Source organism: Taudactylus pleione, unplaced genomic scaffold (genome assembly GCF_031769625.1).
Source record: "Taudactylus pleione unplaced genomic scaffold, aTauple2 ptg000069l, whole genome shotgun sequence".
Classification (NCBI taxonomy): domain Eukaryota; kingdom Metazoa; phylum Chordata; class Amphibia; order Anura; family Myobatrachidae; genus Taudactylus; species Taudactylus pleione.
The window spans coordinates 3,771,081-3,790,520 of NW_028284471.1; the positions used below are offsets into that span (position 1 = coordinate 3,771,081).

Below are 19,440 nucleotides of genomic sequence, written 5' to 3' on the forward strand. Positions count from 1 at the left end.
ACAACAGTGTACAGCTCTGTGTACACCTAGATTTAGCTTTAACAATTGTGAAAATTAGGAGTTATACACAGTACTATATGTATAGTGACCTATTTTGTATTTTCCAGCCATGTCATCCAGTTACTGATATAAAACTATGCAATGTTGAGGTTCAAACCTCCCGTAGACTGACATTTGCCTGTCATAATGTGCAACCTGTTCATCCAGTTTACTTCCTAGTAATGACTTCAAAGTCTTGTGACCTGGGTGATGTCACTGCCCCTCCCTGGTGTAAGTACATATAGATAGTCTACAGAAACACAGGAGAGTGCGTGATCAGAGAGAGAGAGAGAGAGAGCACTGAACATGTGAGTACACGCAACTTTCTATTAAACGTGTCACTTCTGTGTCCCATTACCTTCTACGTCTTTCCCCAGCCTGTAATAAATCTTTCTCCCATATAGTAATCTGCTCCACATGTAATAGGTTTCATAAAGCTGATCTGCGAACATAGACCTAACAATATCCAGCTATTGTATAATCACAATTCACAGCATGAGGACATGCTGATACTTTTACTATCAAGCCTTTATAAATTGACAGGCTGTCTGCCTTTGTGTTAAGATCCCTTTAATCATCACCGTCCACCATCATTTATCAACCCCCTGCTGGAGATCAGTTTCTCATCTGTGGTCCACAGTTGTATACGAACAGGTCATGTTTTAAGGATTTGTCTCAGTAGGAAGTGGGGGAATAATTTTCTGGCCCAGTAAGCATGATTAAGGAAATCCTTAATACATGGCATGTCAGGATTATTAGATTATATATATGAGAAGGCTAGCCATGCCATAGCCCAAAAGCATTGACCAGCATATAGAATCTCATGTGTGCAGCCCCACAACCTGGTAACAAAGAGCGATTTTTAATAACTAGGTGGGATACAGGGTTGGTTGAATTGAAACCAGTTTGCAACTTAACCAATCAAAAAAATCCACTGCTAATTAGATGTTAAACAATTTAGAACATTTTTATTTAGACATGAAACCTGGCTGTACTTAGCCTTTGCTCCTTCATTTCCTCATGTTTGTTTTCCAATCAATATCAGTCACATGATCAATCTCCACTCCTAGGGGTATATTTACTAAAGTGCTGGTTTTTAGAAGTGGAGATGTTGCCTACAGCAACTAATCAGATTCTACTTAACATTTATCTATCACCTTCTAATATAATAGGTAGAATCTGAACTATTATTATTATTAACTAGTATTATTCCCCGTCAGTATCATGTACTGTCCTTACTGTTCTCAGTGCTCACCTACCTGTCTAATCCATCCCCTAGTGTCTCTGTCTGTACTGGTACTGCCTCTCATCTTAGTCAGCTGTATCTCACATTGTTCTCAAGTATGGTCACGATCCGCGTCCTGCCAGGCAATGGGAACAGCTTCTGCAAAAAAAGTGATGTAAAGTTATAAAATAACGGTCATTGTCATACTGAAATTCTTATGAATCATTTTGCTGTATTGTTAGTTTGCTATATAGGCAGACACCTAGGTATTCATTCTTCCTGGGACAGAACTGAAATGGCATAATATATATTATTTGGGTTTGTTTGTTTTCCATTCTCTGTTTATTGTTACTTTATTGCTACTTCGTCTTGTACAGATAGGCGGCTGCCTGGGTAAAACCAATAGTGATTTGGGTGTTGCATAGGGCCCCAATGTGCAGGATACATTCACTCAATGTATAGGGCAGTGCCAAGTTTAAACACAGCCATTATAAAGGGATATCCAGGGGGCAACTGTAGGCTGAGTGGCCGTCCTGGTTTTTTATGGCACTGCCTAAAAAGATGGATGACAGAGAGTGAAAAGCCTGCACTTGGATGTACACGATAGGAAGTTCATATTGCGACTTATTGTTTACAATTATATATGTTATATATAAGTATTTATATACAAGTTATGACTGGTCTCCATTTGAACGTAACATACTTTTATTTAGAAAATAGGATAACTACTTACAATAAATGCATTATGCTTTTTCATAGGATCAGCATACTGGTCCTTTTTAAGTAAGATATATAAGAATGCATTTGTGTATAGTGCGTGTATCTTTCATGATAGAGTTGCTCAGAGTGCTGATTACCAGAACATTGCAGACTGTGTGACCTGTCCACACCCAGGTATTGTGTGACAGTGATCTATTGTATGATCAGCACATTAGTCATTGTGTAACAGTTACTGACCTGACTTGGACTCTCTGTGTTTCACAACGGCAGCCCATGTGTATATGTTCACTCAATTAATTATACTGTAACTGAAAAACCTGATAATCTGACAAAACTTGCATGGAATTTTTAAAGTAGATTTTATTCAGCAATTTCCTCAAGCTTAGTATTGTCTAAGAAGGTTTGGAGGCCATAATAGGTTGTTTGTGTATATACGCTAGAGATCTACACATTATTGAGGTAACTTATAAAGCTGCAGAACTATGGCCCCGCACTTTAAATACTGGCCCCCATTTATCAACGATACAAATGAAAAATTGACTGGTATTACTATTTACCATTACTTACCCCTCTGGCGAGATCCCGCAAAGTCCTCCTTCTCGGTGAGATGCGCTGCTGTGCTATGCACATGCGCGATAGTCCGTCTGCGCATGTGCATGACACGGGGACCTGGCAATGCCTGGAAGGCATCGCTGAAGCCAGAAAAGCATTGCTGGGTCTCCATTGCTGGCAATGGGGCCCGCATCGCTCTCGCCTGGGGGCCACTGTTTTCTGATGTTGCATTTGGATATAATGGGATGGTTGCTTACAGTTCCCAAGACCAGAGGTTCCCAAACTCTGTCCTTAAGGGTCAAGGCACCGTAATGGTCCAGGTTTTAAGGATATCAATGGTTGAGCACAGATGGTTAAATCAAATTGACAGATTCTAATGAAGTTACCTGTGCCCAAGCATGGTTGTCTTTAAAACCTAGACCTTTGGGGTGTCTTCAGGACTGAGTTTGGAAACCTCTGCCCTAGACTGTAAGCTCTCACAAGCAGGGTCCTTCACTGTTGGTTCTCACCCTGCACTATCACTGTCTTCAGCACGCTCCCTATCAGTGATAGTGATCCTTTCCATTCGCCCTCCCAGGTTACTGGGTCATTGAGTGCTTCTGTTATTGTGTCACTTAAGTTGTAATATCTCCTTTTTAATTTTTTATATATATTAGTATTGGTAGTGTGTATTTCTGTCATTTTCCCTTTACGGTGCTTCAGACACTTGGGGGGTGATTCAATAGTTTTTTTTTAGCTGCTGTAATTTAATGGGCGTCCAATGTAGCAATTCAATTGTTTTTAGGCTCACATTATCGTGCTTGTCTCGCCCAATTAGACCGGGTTTAGCCATTTTACACAACCACGGACAAAAATGCCAGTGCTGGCGGCTATCACGCACAAACGGAGCAACAATTGAATTGCTCCCTCGGGCGCCCATCACTGACAGGCGCAAACAATTGCATTCGCCCATTTGGTGGTGCCATATAAATAAAAGAATAATATTTGACCCTGGCTCTGTTATTTCTCTTATAATCTGTCATTTGATTATATATTGATTATAAGGGGTGTCCATATTTGGAACATGGTAAACACTATACATATTGGCACTTTCACATAAAGGTATCTTGATTGGATGACATGTATCTTGGGGGGGGGGGGGGTGTTTGCTGTATCAGAAATACTATATTTTTCACCATGGTTCTGGCAGGCCAAAACATTTTAGAGCCACCAGTACAATACCTAAAGGGGTCCCATATTTTATAGGTAATTGGTGGCCGGTTTCTATTCAGGAATGGAGTATTATTAAACGTGGAGATACCCTTTAACCCATTTGAGATACAAGCAAATAAAACATAATGACTGAAACTTAATCTGGAATAGTTGACCTAAGACTCATAATAATCAACCTCAGGACAGTGCCAATGCTATGTCAGGGCTGAAATAAAGCTAGGAAGGACAGTACTATTTCCAGAACCGGTGCCATACTAAGTTAGAACCTCATTGTATCTATTTTGCAGATCATTTCCTTTGCTATCGATATTAATAATTTATTAGATTACAACCTCTCTAGAGATCTGCAGAACATTGTTCTTTTCCCTCTACCACTTCACAGATACATATGACATATTTCAGAGAATCTTATACTACAGTGGCACTAAAGTGGGATCCATGTGTGAAACTCCATTCTAGCAAAAAGTTTAAATGAGTTCCCCCCCTTTCCTCTTACTTGCAAACGTGAACCTCAGTCTTATCCCTCCTGCAGATTCATCTGAAGCCTACCGTCAGAGTTTTTGTATTATCTGATTTGACCCTACTGTCCCTGACTTTTTTAAGATGAACTGCACAATAAAGTCTCATTTCTGACATTATCCATAACATTTAAGCAGCATCTTATTTCACCCTAGATTCCTCTACCATGTCTCTATATCCATCTCTAGAAGATCTGAAAGTGGACAGGTCAATACAGGTAAGGCTGATCTCCTCTGTGGGAATAGCTGAGACAATTACTGGGATTATTTAACATGTATATTATCAAGGAAACTCTGAAAACGTGAGCTATTGCGGGTTCTGTAATTGAGAAATGCTAGTTTAGATAACTGTCTGAGTAGCATATTCGGATATTACCCCTATCCTCTCTAGGATAATTTGCTCTGTCTACATCCATCCATCCTCTCCACCATGTCATCAGATCGTATCTGATGAGGAGTTTGTAACAAAGCACAGTGGCGCGTAAATAAAGGATGTGGCTGATGGGAGTTCAGGAATATATGTAGCAAATTCTTCCAGATAACATAAGAGTTAGTGTCCCTTTAAATAAGGGCTTAATATCTCTACTCCAAATGTACAGTGTCAGGAGCCATTTTTTTTCTCACGTCACCAGGTGCGGTTTTCCTCTTTTATATGTACACAATGACAATGGCATTAAGTAGGAGCTTCTACAAAAGGTTGTGTGTGGTAGATAAAAGTTGAGTAACCAAAAAGCAAGTGGTCCTGTTTTGGATCATTACAGGTCTATAGTAAACCTAGGTAGGCGCTTGTACAATCATACTTTCAATGCAATTTTACTTTTGTATTGCACTTACGTTCGAAAGTCATGTTCAAAGTGGCGATTCATGCATACACACCTTTACACTCTAAACGTGCGATCCAGGAAACACGTCTGTCTAAAATATCTGCTGAAAAGACAAAAGGGGCTGCACTGCTGGAGGAGTATGGGCAGAAGCATCGGACAGAACAGTCCTCGATGCGTACACACTACACTTTTGTCAGATATTGTACCATCGAATACCATGAAAATTAAACTGCACATAAACCTACCTGATCTTTCGCTGCAACCAGTTTTCAACCAAGAAAACATGATGTACGGTGCATATACATTCTTAAGATATGACATGAATGTGTCAGGAAACAAAAGAGCGGCCCGATGATTGTAAGGGTGTGTACCCAGTTTAAGTGTCTGACATGACACAGATTATCAATTGTGCAATTCTTTCCTCAGTTTCTTTCCTTATCATTCCACGTTATTATCTGCCATGTGAAGCGTCATGTGTTATGCGGTGTTATTTTATCTCACGTGAAATAATATATCACTCTGTTGCTGAGAAAACACTTTGATGATTCATTGAATAAATGCTGTTATTCTGTGGTCAGACCAAGAGCCCTTTCACACGTGTATAAACATAGAAGTATCCTACACACAGTATGCCACAGTAGTAATGCATTTGTCAATACTACGGGTCCATTGACATATTCACTAAAGACTTGTATTTATCCCAAATTAACTGAAGGGATACTGTATGTGCATTTTTTAGACCTGACTTGACAAGTGTTGCAATTCTACTTTTATTAGTTTACAGTGTAAAAGATAGCACCTTTGATTGCATTAGAATACACTTTTGTTATAATGTGGGTATATTTAATGTTCTAATCAGTGTCTTTTACAATGTTTTCACAACACACGTTATGCAGGTGCGACAGTAGTCTGAGATGCTACTGTTAAGACACGGATATTAATATCGCCACTAATTTTGATTCACCTCTTTCAGACTCAGTCCACTCAAGTGATTGCCAAGCCAGCTGCTATTATGCCAGCGTTTCTACCAGCTGCCCCAGGTATCAGCAACATTTTTGTATTTATTTTTCTTCCAGGATGGTGTAGGTATTGAAAAATCACCGAGATAAGAGAATATTGACATCTAGAAATTTTAACAGATATTTGGTGACCACACCATACTCAGTATTAAATGAGAGCTATGGTAGGGCGACATGAGATAAGAATAAAACAAAACAATTGGAAATATTATACAGGCTCCTGCAAGACTGTAATAAAATACAAATTACGTGTATGCACTATGTTTTCTATAATATGGGTGTTTAATTTCCACCATTAGTGACAGGGGCCTCATATCAGTACACTTAAGGAACCATGCTCCTTCCACTGAATGTTTGCCATTTGTTCTATTCTAAAAGATCCAAGTACAGAGGAGGTGAATCTGTATGAAAATGATTATTAAATTCACAGAGCAAGACTATCAAAATTAAAATCAAGGGGTATATTTACTAAAGGTCTATTTCCACTCTGCAAAATGACGATCATTTTTCCAGCTTATACCCCCTTTCAGACATACAATCCGGGAAATTTCCTGCTCAGACCCGGGAATTTCTCCTTTGCAAATTCCCGGGTATTTGGTCGAGACCCCCCTTTCACACTACAGTGTCTACCCGGGAAATTCCCAGGTAGACCCCTTTCAGACAAGAGCAGGGTTTTTCCGCTTATCTGCCTCTTCTCTGCCGTCTGCTCCTCCTAGCCTATCCCCTCTCTGGCTGATGATGATGATGATGTCATCATTCAGCAGCCAAAAGCCGGCCAATCATAATGCAGTTTTTTTTTTTAAACATATATTTTAATTCGCTGGGGGTGGTGAGCAGCAGCATTGAGCGTCCTATAGGACGCTCTGCGCTGTCAGCTACATGCAAAAGCTGCTTGGTGCTGCCCGGGAGTAGTAAATTTACTAATTTACTACTCCCGGGTAGCACCATTCAGACAGAAGCAGGGTAATTTCCCGGGACTTAAGTCCCCGGGAAAAACTCTGGTCGATTGCAGGGGCGGCTACCCGGGAACGTGTTCCCGGGTAGGTACCTTTCACACAGACATGAGACCTGGCAATTTTGGCCGAGGCAGGCCAAAATTCCGGGAATCTCAGTATGTCTGAAAGGGATATTAGAGGTAGTAGTTTTGGGCCCAATTAGAAGTATAACAGGAGAACACACCATTTCCACATGTAATAAAAACTGCCCCTTCACTCTCAAGAGAAGTAAAAGTCATTTATGAGGCTCATCCAAGCAGTATTTTAGGAAAAAAAATAGAAAAGTTAAATTGAATGGACACTCCAGACTGCTCTACAGGCAATTGTGTGCCCGGAGTATCCTTCGGATCAGCAGCATTGGTACAGAATGCAGGATGCCCAGTGCCGGAATAACAACAGGGCGGCCGGGGAGGGGGTTCGCTCAGAGCCCCCCCACACATTCTTATAACCCCAGCCTGGGGACACACAGCTACAACCCCAGCGTGGGGACACTGCGTAAAATCTGTACTTGGGTTTGTGTGTGACATAGGGTTCTATTTACTACAACCTACATTTGTAATGCAGATTGTAGTGTGATATTATCGACTGAATTCGCATTGCGAATTCAGGCAATATCACAGGGATTTACTACAAATCCCTTGCAGGGACAGAGCTTGCGATAAAGCTCTGTCCCTGCGAATCCCCTCCGCACACTAGTCACGGTATATTCGCAAAAAATACTGTGACAAAGTGCCCTCGCACGCGCCGACCGGCCAGCGCTGCTAAGCCCCGCCCCCCACGATTGCGGACCCCCCCTCCCTTAATAGCACTTACCTGCAGTAATCGGGGATACGGTGATGTCTTCCATGCCTCCGGTCAGCTGATATCCCATACTACACTGGGACCCGATCACCTGATATCTGGGACCCAATGCACCATGGGAGACCAGCTGACCGGAGGGGAGTCATCACCGGAGACCCGATCACCGGTCCTTGGAGTCAGGTAAAAAAAATAAAATAAATTACTTAACAGAGATCAGCTTGCAGTCTGTTTAGACCACACAGCTGATCACTGGGACTGACTTCGGACTCTGCTCTGCCTTTTAGAGCAGAGTAGGAGCCCGGTAACCGGGGGAGACCCTGGATAACGCCACCTCCAGGTGGTGTTATTAGCACAGGGCTTTCCCCGGTATTTTTTTTACAATTTATTTTTAATAACTTTGGTTGGATCACATTTTCATTACAATTATGGGAAATGCGATCTGATAACTAAAAATAAGTGATACTTAGGGGTTGGAGTAGAATTTTACGAATTCTACTCCAATTGCCCTATAGTAACTGTAGGTGATACTAAAATAATGTGAAACGGGTGTGAAAACACCCTTTTTTACTTTATTTTAGTAAAAATAATGTTAATAAATAGAGCCCATAATGTGAAATGGGGGCACTACAGTGTATATAACACATTTGTGGTGTGGAGAGTATTTACACATTATACTTTTTAATAACATCACCAGTATATCAAATTGAAAAGTTTATTAGTAGGGCCCCCACCAACCTTATTCCGGTCCAGAGGGCGTCATTCCAGGCACCCTGCAAGCCAAATGTAGGTGCTGTGGGGTAGGGACAGTGCTGCCCCCAGTGCCTTTCTCCCTGGCACTGCTTGCACACCCCTAGTTATGGCCCTGAGTTAGCATTACACACGCAACTTAAATCTGTGTTCATGTTCTTTGCAAAACCTCATTTAGCAAAGACAACAATATATCTACAAGGCTCTCCCATGTGTAGGACCGAGATTACTACAACCAGATCTGTACAAAGCAAATTGAAATGCTATTTTGCAACTAGCACAGTTCATAAACATTTAGCTATACTTACCAAATACTATTTTTATGTAACAAACACAACATATACTGTATATTTAATTGGAATTCAAATACCTAACTGTGGCACACACACGAGTAAATATCTGCTTTGTCTAACCAGCAGCTTCAGTATATGAAAATTAGTTTTTAGCACCAGTTCACAAAACTTTGCCAGCTTGCTCAGAATATGTATTCATCATATTTGTCATCTTTTTTGACATAGGTTTGTACCCAAGTCTGTCTGAACTGGGCAATTACATGGGTTTATCTTTGACTGATGAAGAGGTACAACTTAATTTGTCGCTGGTTCCATCTGGAGGGAACGTGAGTACAAATCTCTAGTCACCTAGTTTAAAAACTAATATATTTGGCTTAACCTATCAATTCAGTTAGGAACATTACTGTGGAAAATGTTGTCACTGGTTGCTAGGTGAAGTCACTGGTTCCATGAAACAGATAGGGTTCATGCTCTTGAATATTACTCCAGTCCATGGAACGGCTGCCTGTGCATAGATAACTGGCTTGCCTTAATGGGAAACCTTTACTTCACAATTTCCCTTGAGAACGTGACTACTGGGTGATATGGTTTCTTAGGGAAAAAAAATCTGTTTTACCATAATATAATAAACAAGGCACTTACTGTTCATGTTACACTAAATGTATAACTTAGCCTTACTGCTCAGCATAAAAATAATATTTTTATCACAAATATATAGCAATTTAAATTAAAAATACACAATATATTATTCACTAGAGTAAAAAAAAAAAAGCACTGATTCATACAAACCACATCCATTTTTGCATCAACCAACTATTGGTAGGTACATTAACCTAAAAGGCCCACTCCAAACATATATATAAAAAATAATAATATACATCTATCCAGGACCTCTTTTGAATAAAGTATAAAAACTTCTAAAGCAAGGTCATTATACAGTGTGAATTGGGGAATGTCTGGGCACCAAACTACCTTTCTTAAAGCCCCTACTATAACCCATCACTATCAAATTATCTTTGTAAAATATCTTAATTCGAGATTTTGTTTTCTTCTTCTGTGTTTATAAATCTCTCTTTGCCATGCAGGATGTGGCTGTACCATATACAATCACAGGGGGGCTGGTAGCTCCAGTCACAGGCAACGATGTCGGTCTGAGACGTGCAGAAATTAAACATGGAATTCGAGAAGTGATTTTATGCAAGGACGAGACTGGAAAGATGGGATTGAGATTAAAATCTGTAGACAAGGTGAGGAGAGGAAGGAGTTGGGTTCATAAACAGAAATAGCAAGATAGATGTTGATCTGTTGATCCTGAACTATTGTAATAACAATCCATTTTCATTTTAGGGGGTGTTTGTACAGCTAGTCCAGGCAAATTCGCCAGCCTCTCTGGTTGGCCTGCGGTTTGGTGATCAGATTCTACAAATCAATGACCAGAACTGTGCTGGATGGAGCAGTGATCGGGCGCACAAGGCACTTAAGAAGGCCGGGCAGGATAGGATCAGTATGATCGTGCGAGACCGGTGAGTCACACATCACATCATCAGTAACAATTTTTGGAGATCTTCACTGTTTGGAATAAGAATTCTAGGCAGATAATGGCTTTCTGCCACAAATGTGCTGTAACTCATAGCAACAAGACTTCCCTTCATTAGTCTTAAGGTGCATACACACAACTATTTTTTGAACGATTTAACTATAACGACGTCGTTATCATTCAATCGTTGAAAAAAACGTTCAGGTTCTGAGTTATAACGAAAATCTGACAGATAATTGTTGGTTACAAAGTCGTTACGTGTGTATGCACCTTAAGTCAGTGTTTTGCAAACTCAGTTCTCATTGAACCCTAAAGCTGGCCATCCACTATACAATTTTCTGTCAGATATCTGTCCAATCTGGCTGGTTGGAATGAAAACCTGGTAATGTATGGGAGCAAATGACAATCAGCCATTTGCTCACAAACACTGGAAAATAGCCAAAAATGGTTGTTCAGACAAATTGGTTAAAACAGACAAATTTAACCAATTCGAACAATTTTTTTTGTCTTTTTTTCAGTGTTTAAAACCATATGATAGATTGTCATTTGCTGGTATAGTGGATGGCCAGTTTTACAGTACTTGTTTTCAAGGTATCCTCAGGAATAATAAGTACCACCTGTAAATCTATTTCATTAGTCAATTAACACCTGTGCTCCAGCTAGATGATCTGGAAAACATGTACACAGTTAGGGTTCCATGAGGATAGGATTTAAGAAACACTGGTCTAGGTCTAGGTTTACTGGACTGATTAATGATTAAGGGGGAAATTCAGGTAGGTGCAGGGTTTACCCCGCAGCTAATTGAACACACTGCCCGATTCAATTAGCTGTGGGAACCCCACGTGCTAAAGCCTCAGAGGATAGAATTTTCCTTGCAGCTCCTGAGGCTCTGGGTCTTTAGCATTTGGCGTTCCCAAAGCTAATTGAAATAGTCACAGTAATATGCAGACTCTGCATTAAATGCACAGGAAAACCCATAGATTCCTGCACTTTGTACAGAATTTGTGTTTGCGCAGATTAACCATGGGTTTACTGCATGGGGAAAATGCTAAATAATTCCAGAGCTCCAGGCAAGAAATCCAGAGCTTGCCTGATTGAATTCCCTCCTTATGGTGGGTACACACTGGGCGATATTACTGAGCGACTGCACGATAACGACATCGTAATCGTGCAATCACTCAGTAATCGTGCACTTTTATGTCGGAAACGACCAGCGATGCGCACTCCCACTGGTCGTTTCCGACATTGTCCATCGCCTGAACATGCAGCACAATCTGACGACCTCGTCAGGTTGCTGCATGTTGGCGAATGGGGAAGAGAGCCCGGCGCTGAACGATATCGTTAATGATATCGTTCAGCGGCTGTGCTCAATGTCATGAACGACATTGAGCACACCCTGCCGGGGACACACTACACGATATCGCTCAGGGAGCATATCGTGTAGTGTGTACGCACCTTATGACTGTTTGGTTGCTAAGTGCTACTGCACATTTAAATTACATCAGTTGACCTTTATAAAAGCTGGTTTGCATTGACAAGCTAACAGGAGTTAATAACTCATTGGTTGTTATGAGTCACAAACCTGGTTGTACTATTACCCAGATTTCATAAAGGTCTCCCAGTTACTCCTCATCTTGCATATAATAAAGGTTTTTGTGTTACTATAGGGCCTGATCAGAAAGTGTAAAGTTATATTGTTACATTCACATATATCATGAAAATATTGCCGTACTACAGCACAATTTAAAAAGAAAATTTCTGAATTTATAATTATGGCTTTATTCCACTTTATTTTTCTATATTTTCTATCAGTTAACAGACAAAATATTCCACACACAATTCAAAATGCAATAAATTAGGTTAACATTAGTGACCTTTCCTTACTGTAACAGTAGGTAATGTGTGCCTCTCAATGCATTGTGGAATTATCAATGCCCTGGCTTGCTGAGCATGCAGGGACTTGAAGCTTCACAACAGATGGAGAAAGCCGCTGGTTACCTAGGCTTGCCATACTGTTTCCTAAGCAGAGGTAAAATTGTATAATGCACCTAGTAGACAGTCTTGCACTTGCAAACACTTATGTAAAAACATTACAGGGCTTCTTATTTTTCTTTTGAGCTTTTTGTCTTGTAATGCAGTACAAAAAAAAAAGTGATTGACAAAGAATTTTCTTGATTTATAAAAGCTCAAATATTATTTTTATTTAATGTAGAAGTATCCGTTTCAGCCATGTTAGAGCGCACTTGTCCTTCAAGTGAATCTGATTGAATCAGATTGTGGCAGCAGCTGTGGGTTGAACCAATTGTCAGATGATCAAATGTATTCTCAGGAAGATGTGTTCTGTCACAAAATCACTGCCTGTGTATGTGTGACAGACACTAGAAATATGTACACTTTCCAATCTTTCTTTTCTTTGACTGTGAAAATAGCTCTGTACACACAGATTATTCAAGAGTTGCTTACTACATGCTGCCATATTTCTTAGACCGTTCATACTTAAGCTTTGGAGAGAGAAAGTATCAACCAATCAGCTCCTGTAATTTTTTTTCAAACACAGCCTGTAAACTGACAGTTAGAAGCAGATTTTTTGGTACTTTATCTCCCCCCAAGTCACTTACCTACATCAATAAGTAAACATCTGTTCATAAAAAATAATAAACAAATGAAAAAACACAAATAAAAATCCCATCTATTAAACATACTCCTTCACAGTTAGGTCCATGAGGCCTTTTTATATGAAGTTTTAATATGAACTTTTTATATTCTGAAGTAATACTACCTGAAAATGACAAACGTGAGACACAGCTACGGTTACATACAACTTGTTCCTCTATTTGTCCATATATTGTGGCTTGCAGAGAGTGACCCATTGTTCTCCACAGGCCATTCCAACGCACAGTGACTCTACAGAAAGACAGTGCAGGACACGTTGGATTTATCTTTAAAAAAGGACAGATCACATCATTAGTGAAGGACAGCTCAGCTGCCAGGAATGGCCTACTCACTAACCACTATCTGTGTGAAATCAATGGGCAAAACGTTATTGGACTCAAGGTCAGTAAAGTGATTTCATATGGTATACAAGTCAGTGAGGCTAGGTTTGTGTGTGTGCTCTCATGCAGTGTAGGGGCTATAACTGTCCAGTGAGGGGTGTATAAGTGTGTGCCTTCTTTTACAGTGTACATTCCAGTGGAGGGGAAGAGGTGAGTATATGTTATACAGTGTGTAAGTCTATTGCTAGGCTGGATTTGTGGCACTTTCATGCAGCATACAAGTCCAGCAAGAGAGGCATGTGTATTTATTTCACAGTGTACACTTCCATTGGAAGATTCCTAATGTGCAATTCTATGTGTTTCTATGATAGCTGTGTGTGTGAACTTTGTTGTAGTGAGTGACTGTTGTAAGTTAGTAGAATGTACCCTAAAGAAATCCAAGTAAGAATATTGGATGTATGTCTAGTAAATTCTACAGGTTCATACTGTGTGATGAATGTTGCAATGTGATACAGTGTGGTCTCCTCTTTTTTACAGGATAGTCAGACTGGGGATGTGTTGGCATCTTGTGGCCGTAGTGTCACAGTGACTGTGATCCCCAGCATCATCTTTGAACACATTGTTAAGAGGTGAGAATATACTCAAAACCCAATACTGATGGGGAATGATTGTAAATCAGTGGTTCTCATCTCAAAGCATACCCAACTGGGCAGGTTTTGAGGGTTGACTTTGTGGGGAAAGGTGAGAATTGATAACTGCACAATCCTTATCTATCTGGCCCGTTGGTTCCTGAGAGGGAGATTAGAGAAAGGGGTCATGGCTTATACAAGTACTAAATCAGATGATTATTGCTCCAGGTAAAGATGGTTTGTGCATTAGGGGAATGTGGTGCTTAAGACTTTACATATTATATTCTCACTGAAGTAATGCTGCATACACACGTAAAGATTTTCTGTCCAATCATCCAACTAGTTGATTGGTTGGAATGAAAATCTGGTAATGTATGGGAGTAAATGATGATCAGCAATTTGTTCCTAAATGCCAGAAAACAGATGAAAATGGTCGTTCAGACAAGTTTGTTAAATGTTTGATCTAAATAATTTGTTCAAGCAACAGTTTTTGTCCATTTTCTGGCATTTAGGAGCAAATTGCTGATCATAAATTACTCCCATACGTTACCAGATTTTCATTCCAACCAATCAACTAGTTGGCTGGTTGGACAGAAAATCTTTACGTGTGAATGCAGCTTAAGAAAGATAAGCCCTGCAAGATCGGGTATGGATAATATTGGGGTGTACAAGATCAGAGATGTTAGGGGGCATGGCATTATTATAACATGCATGAAGCTTGGATCCTGGTGTGAGCAGCTTTGTACAAATAATGGTAAAGCTAGATGGCTGCTCCCGGGGGAAGGGGGATGCTGCAATACAATATGTGACCAATGATTTACATTTCTTGCAGTATGTCCTCAGGACTCCTGAAGAACGCCATGGACCACTCTATACCAGAGGTGTAAAGTAAGCTCTCTGGGATGCTCTGATGTCAACGCCACCTGTGCCTACACTCTGCATTTTGTTTCTGTAATACAGCTCTAACATGCTGTCAGGGTGGGGTACAAGCACTTCTATAACCTTTGGCTTCTCCTGTGGGGAGAGAAGGATATCACCCCACCCATGAGTAACCTAGCCCTGCAGTGAGGTGCTCCCTTCTACTCTGCCTCTATAACTGACAGGTGCTGAAGATCATTTCTCTTTATTAATACTTGGCAGAACTGTTCTTACTTTGATAACCAGTCTCAGCGAATTGTTGGTCATGTAACTTTCTCCTCACTGTCATCTGGGAATCACAAGACTCCAACCACACAATCAGAGGGGAAATGTTACCATGATGTAGATGGGAGAGTATGTCATTTGACACTGCCTTGTGCATATAGTCTGGACATGTAAATTTATCTTCAAAATGACTGTTGTATAGTGTTATGTGTACACTTTACTAAATTTAACAAGATACCACTGTGCTGGTACTGCTGTATTAAATTCAATGTTATTTTTCCATTAAAAAAATAAAAAAAAAATAGATATATATCTATCTTACCTTTGGCTGGTTCTGATATACACCCCAAATGTGCAAGTACTTTAAAGCAGACTTTACAGAGACTAGCCCACTAACAAACCCCAGCGCCAGACAGACTACCAGTAGAATGGACATGGCTCATTATGTGGCTCAGGCCAGTTTAATACATTCAGCAGGACAGACAGCAAATGACAAGCAACATCAAAAATATATCTCTTTCTATATATATATATCTATCTATAGCATTAGAAGTGACTTCATTCCAATATCAGCTACATTTACCTGTCCACAAAAGCTAAGTGACTGAGTCAGAAGAGCAGATGCATGGACTTTATTGGCCCCAAATCTCATGAAATTGAGGGAGTCAAATAAGTGCAAAAAAACAGATTTCCCAAGTGCTTTCAATACAGTATTGTCAGCTTAGGCTTAGACCCTGTGGAGTTTGAGGCCATCCCTGACAACACCTCATAGTGAGAATTAAACACAGTGCAGTGTGAGTGACCAGCACAGACAGCAGCACTGTTGCAGGGAATGGACTAAGAGAGGTGGTAGGTCATCAGGGGGCTTATATAACAGAAGACACTGGCCCTTGGGAGCCGACGGCAGTGCTTAGCAGCGTGCACCGCGCCAGCTTCTGCACAACTATACAGCCATGAGGTAACAGCACAGTGACAAAACCCAGCATTTGTTTGTCTAAAACAAAGCTACGACACTGCAGTATTAGGAGGTTTGTGTACACAAAGGGGAGGTAGGAGCTCCGTGCACTCACTCTGGGGTAGGCAGGATCCAGCTCAGTACACACACTTCAAGGTGGGGATCATAGCTCTGGGTCACATGCAGAATGCACCTAGACACCTGGTTTACAAAGTGCATCTATACATCCCCTACAAGGTGCCTTGTATGCACACTGCAAGGTCGCATGACTGTGTGACAGCAACAAGCAGCATAGAAAGGAGAGAATTACAAACAAAATGACAAACAGCATCTTGGTTGGAGGCCAGTGTAAGGAAGGGCAAGAACCATCAAGGTGAGACCAAGTGAGACTAGGACAGGTGTAGACAAAACCAGCACATAGCATGCACCAGTCTACATATACACAGGACTCGCCAACACACAACATATATGTTTACAGACTACATTCAATGGCAATGCACTGCACCCTCACTGTCAGAGACTGATGTGTGCTGGATTACATGGCAAAATGCAATGTATACATGAGAAGTTGAAAGTGCCTGTATGTGTGCATGTTCTTCAATGGGAACATGAACACTGCAAAACATAACACAAACATACTTCTGTGCAAGTTATGAGGATCTGCTGAACTGTGACACATATGAATAATGACAACTGAACATCTTTATCTTTGTAGTCCGATCAGCAGCATCTATGGATCTGCTCTAGATACTACTAACCAAAGCAAGGAATGAGCAATCCTGATCACCGTCAGTTATCTTACACACAAACTAGTCCATGGTCTCCTATGATCAGATGCTGTCACCCAATTCCTGACATTTACCCTGTCCTTGGGTCATTAACCCTATGGTAGAGTATGTGATCATTGTCTAACACTTTTACAACCAGTGATATTAGTGCATACAATTGGCTCACCGACTGCCAACAGAGTAACAAAATCACCTCTTTTCTCTCCCTTTCATTTCACAAACAAGACCCCAGGGGCAGAGTCCTACTAAGTGCTGAGTAGTGTGTCAGAGGGCAAATAGTGTTAGGGCTGACTGTTGGAAGCACTGACTGGACGGCAGCTAATCCTACGGATTGAGTGCAGAGCAACGGAGCAGCAGCCGCGCATCAGGGAACTGATGTTATATACAGGCTGACCTTGACGCCTCTGTGCACGGCATAACCAGGCCACGGTAGGAACTACAGGTATCAGTACAGCCAAAAGGTCCACCACAAAATGCCGACTCCAGTAGCTAAGTGGTGCATCAGGATCATCTACCCCTCCAGTTTCTGCCCCGGAGACTCCATCTGTGACCAGCACCACACAACTTGGATCAAGATTGGCAGCTTCAGGATCTCTGGCCTCCTGAGCCGAAGGACTGCAAGCTGCTTGTGACTGGAGCATCTTCTCTATGATTGCATCTGGCTCAGGGGTACCAGGGGCATAGTCTGTCTGCACGCCGCAATCACTCACACAGCTAGCCTGAACAGCAGCTTCTGCACACAATGGTGGGGGTTGTACAGCAAGACACAAGGGACCTTCCCCAAGGCAAAACTCTGTACCAGAAGATACAGCACTGCTATCATCAGGAGCAGCGTACCCGCTATCCCCAGTGTCCTGAGAGTGGTGATCTCCAGCAGGAGCCTCACTCAGTTTGGTGTAGGTTGAGCTACGTGTAAGGGAGCGCGCTGGCGATTCCCCAGCAGAGCCTCCTTCTGCACCATGTGCTGCTCCATCATGTGCAAGCTCCATGTTTTGCAACAGGGTTTCCAACTTGCGGTTCTGCAGAGTGAAGTCAGTGAAGTATTTCTGGACTCCCGTGTCACCCTCTCCCAGTCGCCCACGCACACTTTCCATAACTTCACGAAGCTGCTGGATCTCTCTTTGTGCAGCTTTCAATGCCAACTGTGCCTCTACACGATGACACTCCTCCTCTATCCAATCTTCCTGCATCCGGCTCAGTTGGGACTTCAGCTCGTCAACCTCCAAGTCTCTAAAGTATAATGGAAGAAAAGTAGGAGGATTAAAAGAAAAACAAAAAAGCATATGAGGTGAAAGAGTGAGTGAGAGCATGATGACAAAAAGTTGAATGGGCGGAGACAGGAGGAAGACAGACAAAGTCTGAAAAACAAGCGAGTTGAAAATAGGAGCTCAAAACTACACACTGGGTAAAAAAAGTCTATGAGCAGCATAAGGCTTAACAAATGCTCAGAAAACTGACATTTAAAGAGTTCATGAGAAGACTACCATTTTGCAGGTGACACCAAGGAGGCTGCCATTTTGTGGGATGAACCAATATACATGACAATGCAGTCTATTCACATTTAACCAGTTACATCACTGAAGCATGAGGCACTGTGTTCAAGTCACAAAATGGCCACTTCAACTGTGTGTAGGAGACCTTAAAGTACACTAAAACATTTTAGCACAGGGCTTTTTTTTCTTCCATAATAAAAATAAAGTAATAAAATACAATATACACACATACATGGCTTCTTAGTGAAGAAAAAATAAATAAGAGTAGTGGCTGTCTGGAACAAACTACCTGCGAACATGGTCAATCTAAACAATATAGGAATTCAAGTTTTATAAGTCTATCATTGAATTGTAATCCCAATTACAATATATCAGTATTTACACATACAGATGTGTCATTGTACATCTTTGCTGCAGTCGCACCAAATATCGCCTCTTGGCGCGCCAGGTCCTGCGAGACTCTGCTAGTGTCGGGCATTTTTTTAAATGTATTTGCCGAAAATGCAGCTAAGTCGCACACAGATATACAAGTGTCACACATCAAATTAATCAGCACAGTCCTGGCACGTCTTAGACACTTCATATTACGACTTGGATACATTTCGGCAATAAAAAAAAAAGAAAAAAAAGAAAAAAAAAAAAAGAACGCCTGATGCTAGCACAGGACCTGGCGGCTCGCTCACGCCAAGCATGTTGAGCTATGTGGCGTATTGAGGATAGATGTAGGAGGACACATCTGTACTCATCATTTGACAAGAGATAGAGTAGGGGACAGGAATAGTAGAGAGACGTATGGTGGAAGAGGGGACAGGATGGACAGAGATGAGAGAGAGGGAGACGTAGGGAACAGATGAGTGACAGAGGGGGGGGGGGGGGGAACTAACTGAGCAAGGTGTGTGATTACAACTTGGTGATGTAACAGCAACTTAAATGACTACAGCCTTAGCTTTATAACCT

At 41.2% G+C, this 19,440-nt stretch overlaps 2 protein-coding genes across 4 annotated transcripts in view; one reads left to right on the forward strand and one right to left on the reverse strand.

The window, feature by feature from the left end:
• Positions 1-256: 256 nt before the first annotated feature.
• On the forward strand, positions 257-15,533 carry SDCBP2 (syndecan binding protein 2). The gene is made up of 9 exons (XM_088467056.1): positions 257-347; positions 4,423-4,484; positions 6,064-6,130; positions 9,171-9,271; positions 10,031-10,192; positions 10,293-10,468; positions 13,365-13,536; positions 14,013-14,104; positions 14,937-15,533. Exons 2-9 carry the CDS (start codon positions 4,434-4,436, stop codon positions 14,989-14,991), a joined length of 876 nt encoding a protein of 291 aa, XP_088323182.1. The 5' UTR covers positions 257-347; positions 4,423-4,433; the 3' UTR covers positions 14,992-15,533.
• SNPH (syntaphilin) overlaps positions 14,681-19,440 on the reverse strand; it is a 35,053-nt gene continuing 30,293 nt past the window's right edge. For all 3 annotated transcript variants that reach the window (XM_088467055.1, XM_088467054.1, XM_088467053.1), the window contains exon 5: positions 14,681-18,220. In XM_088467055.1, the coding sequence (XP_088323181.1) occupies positions 17,272-18,220 (949 nt within the window). In that variant the 3' untranslated portion in view covers positions 14,681-17,271. The remainder of the gene's footprint in view (positions 18,221-19,440) is intronic.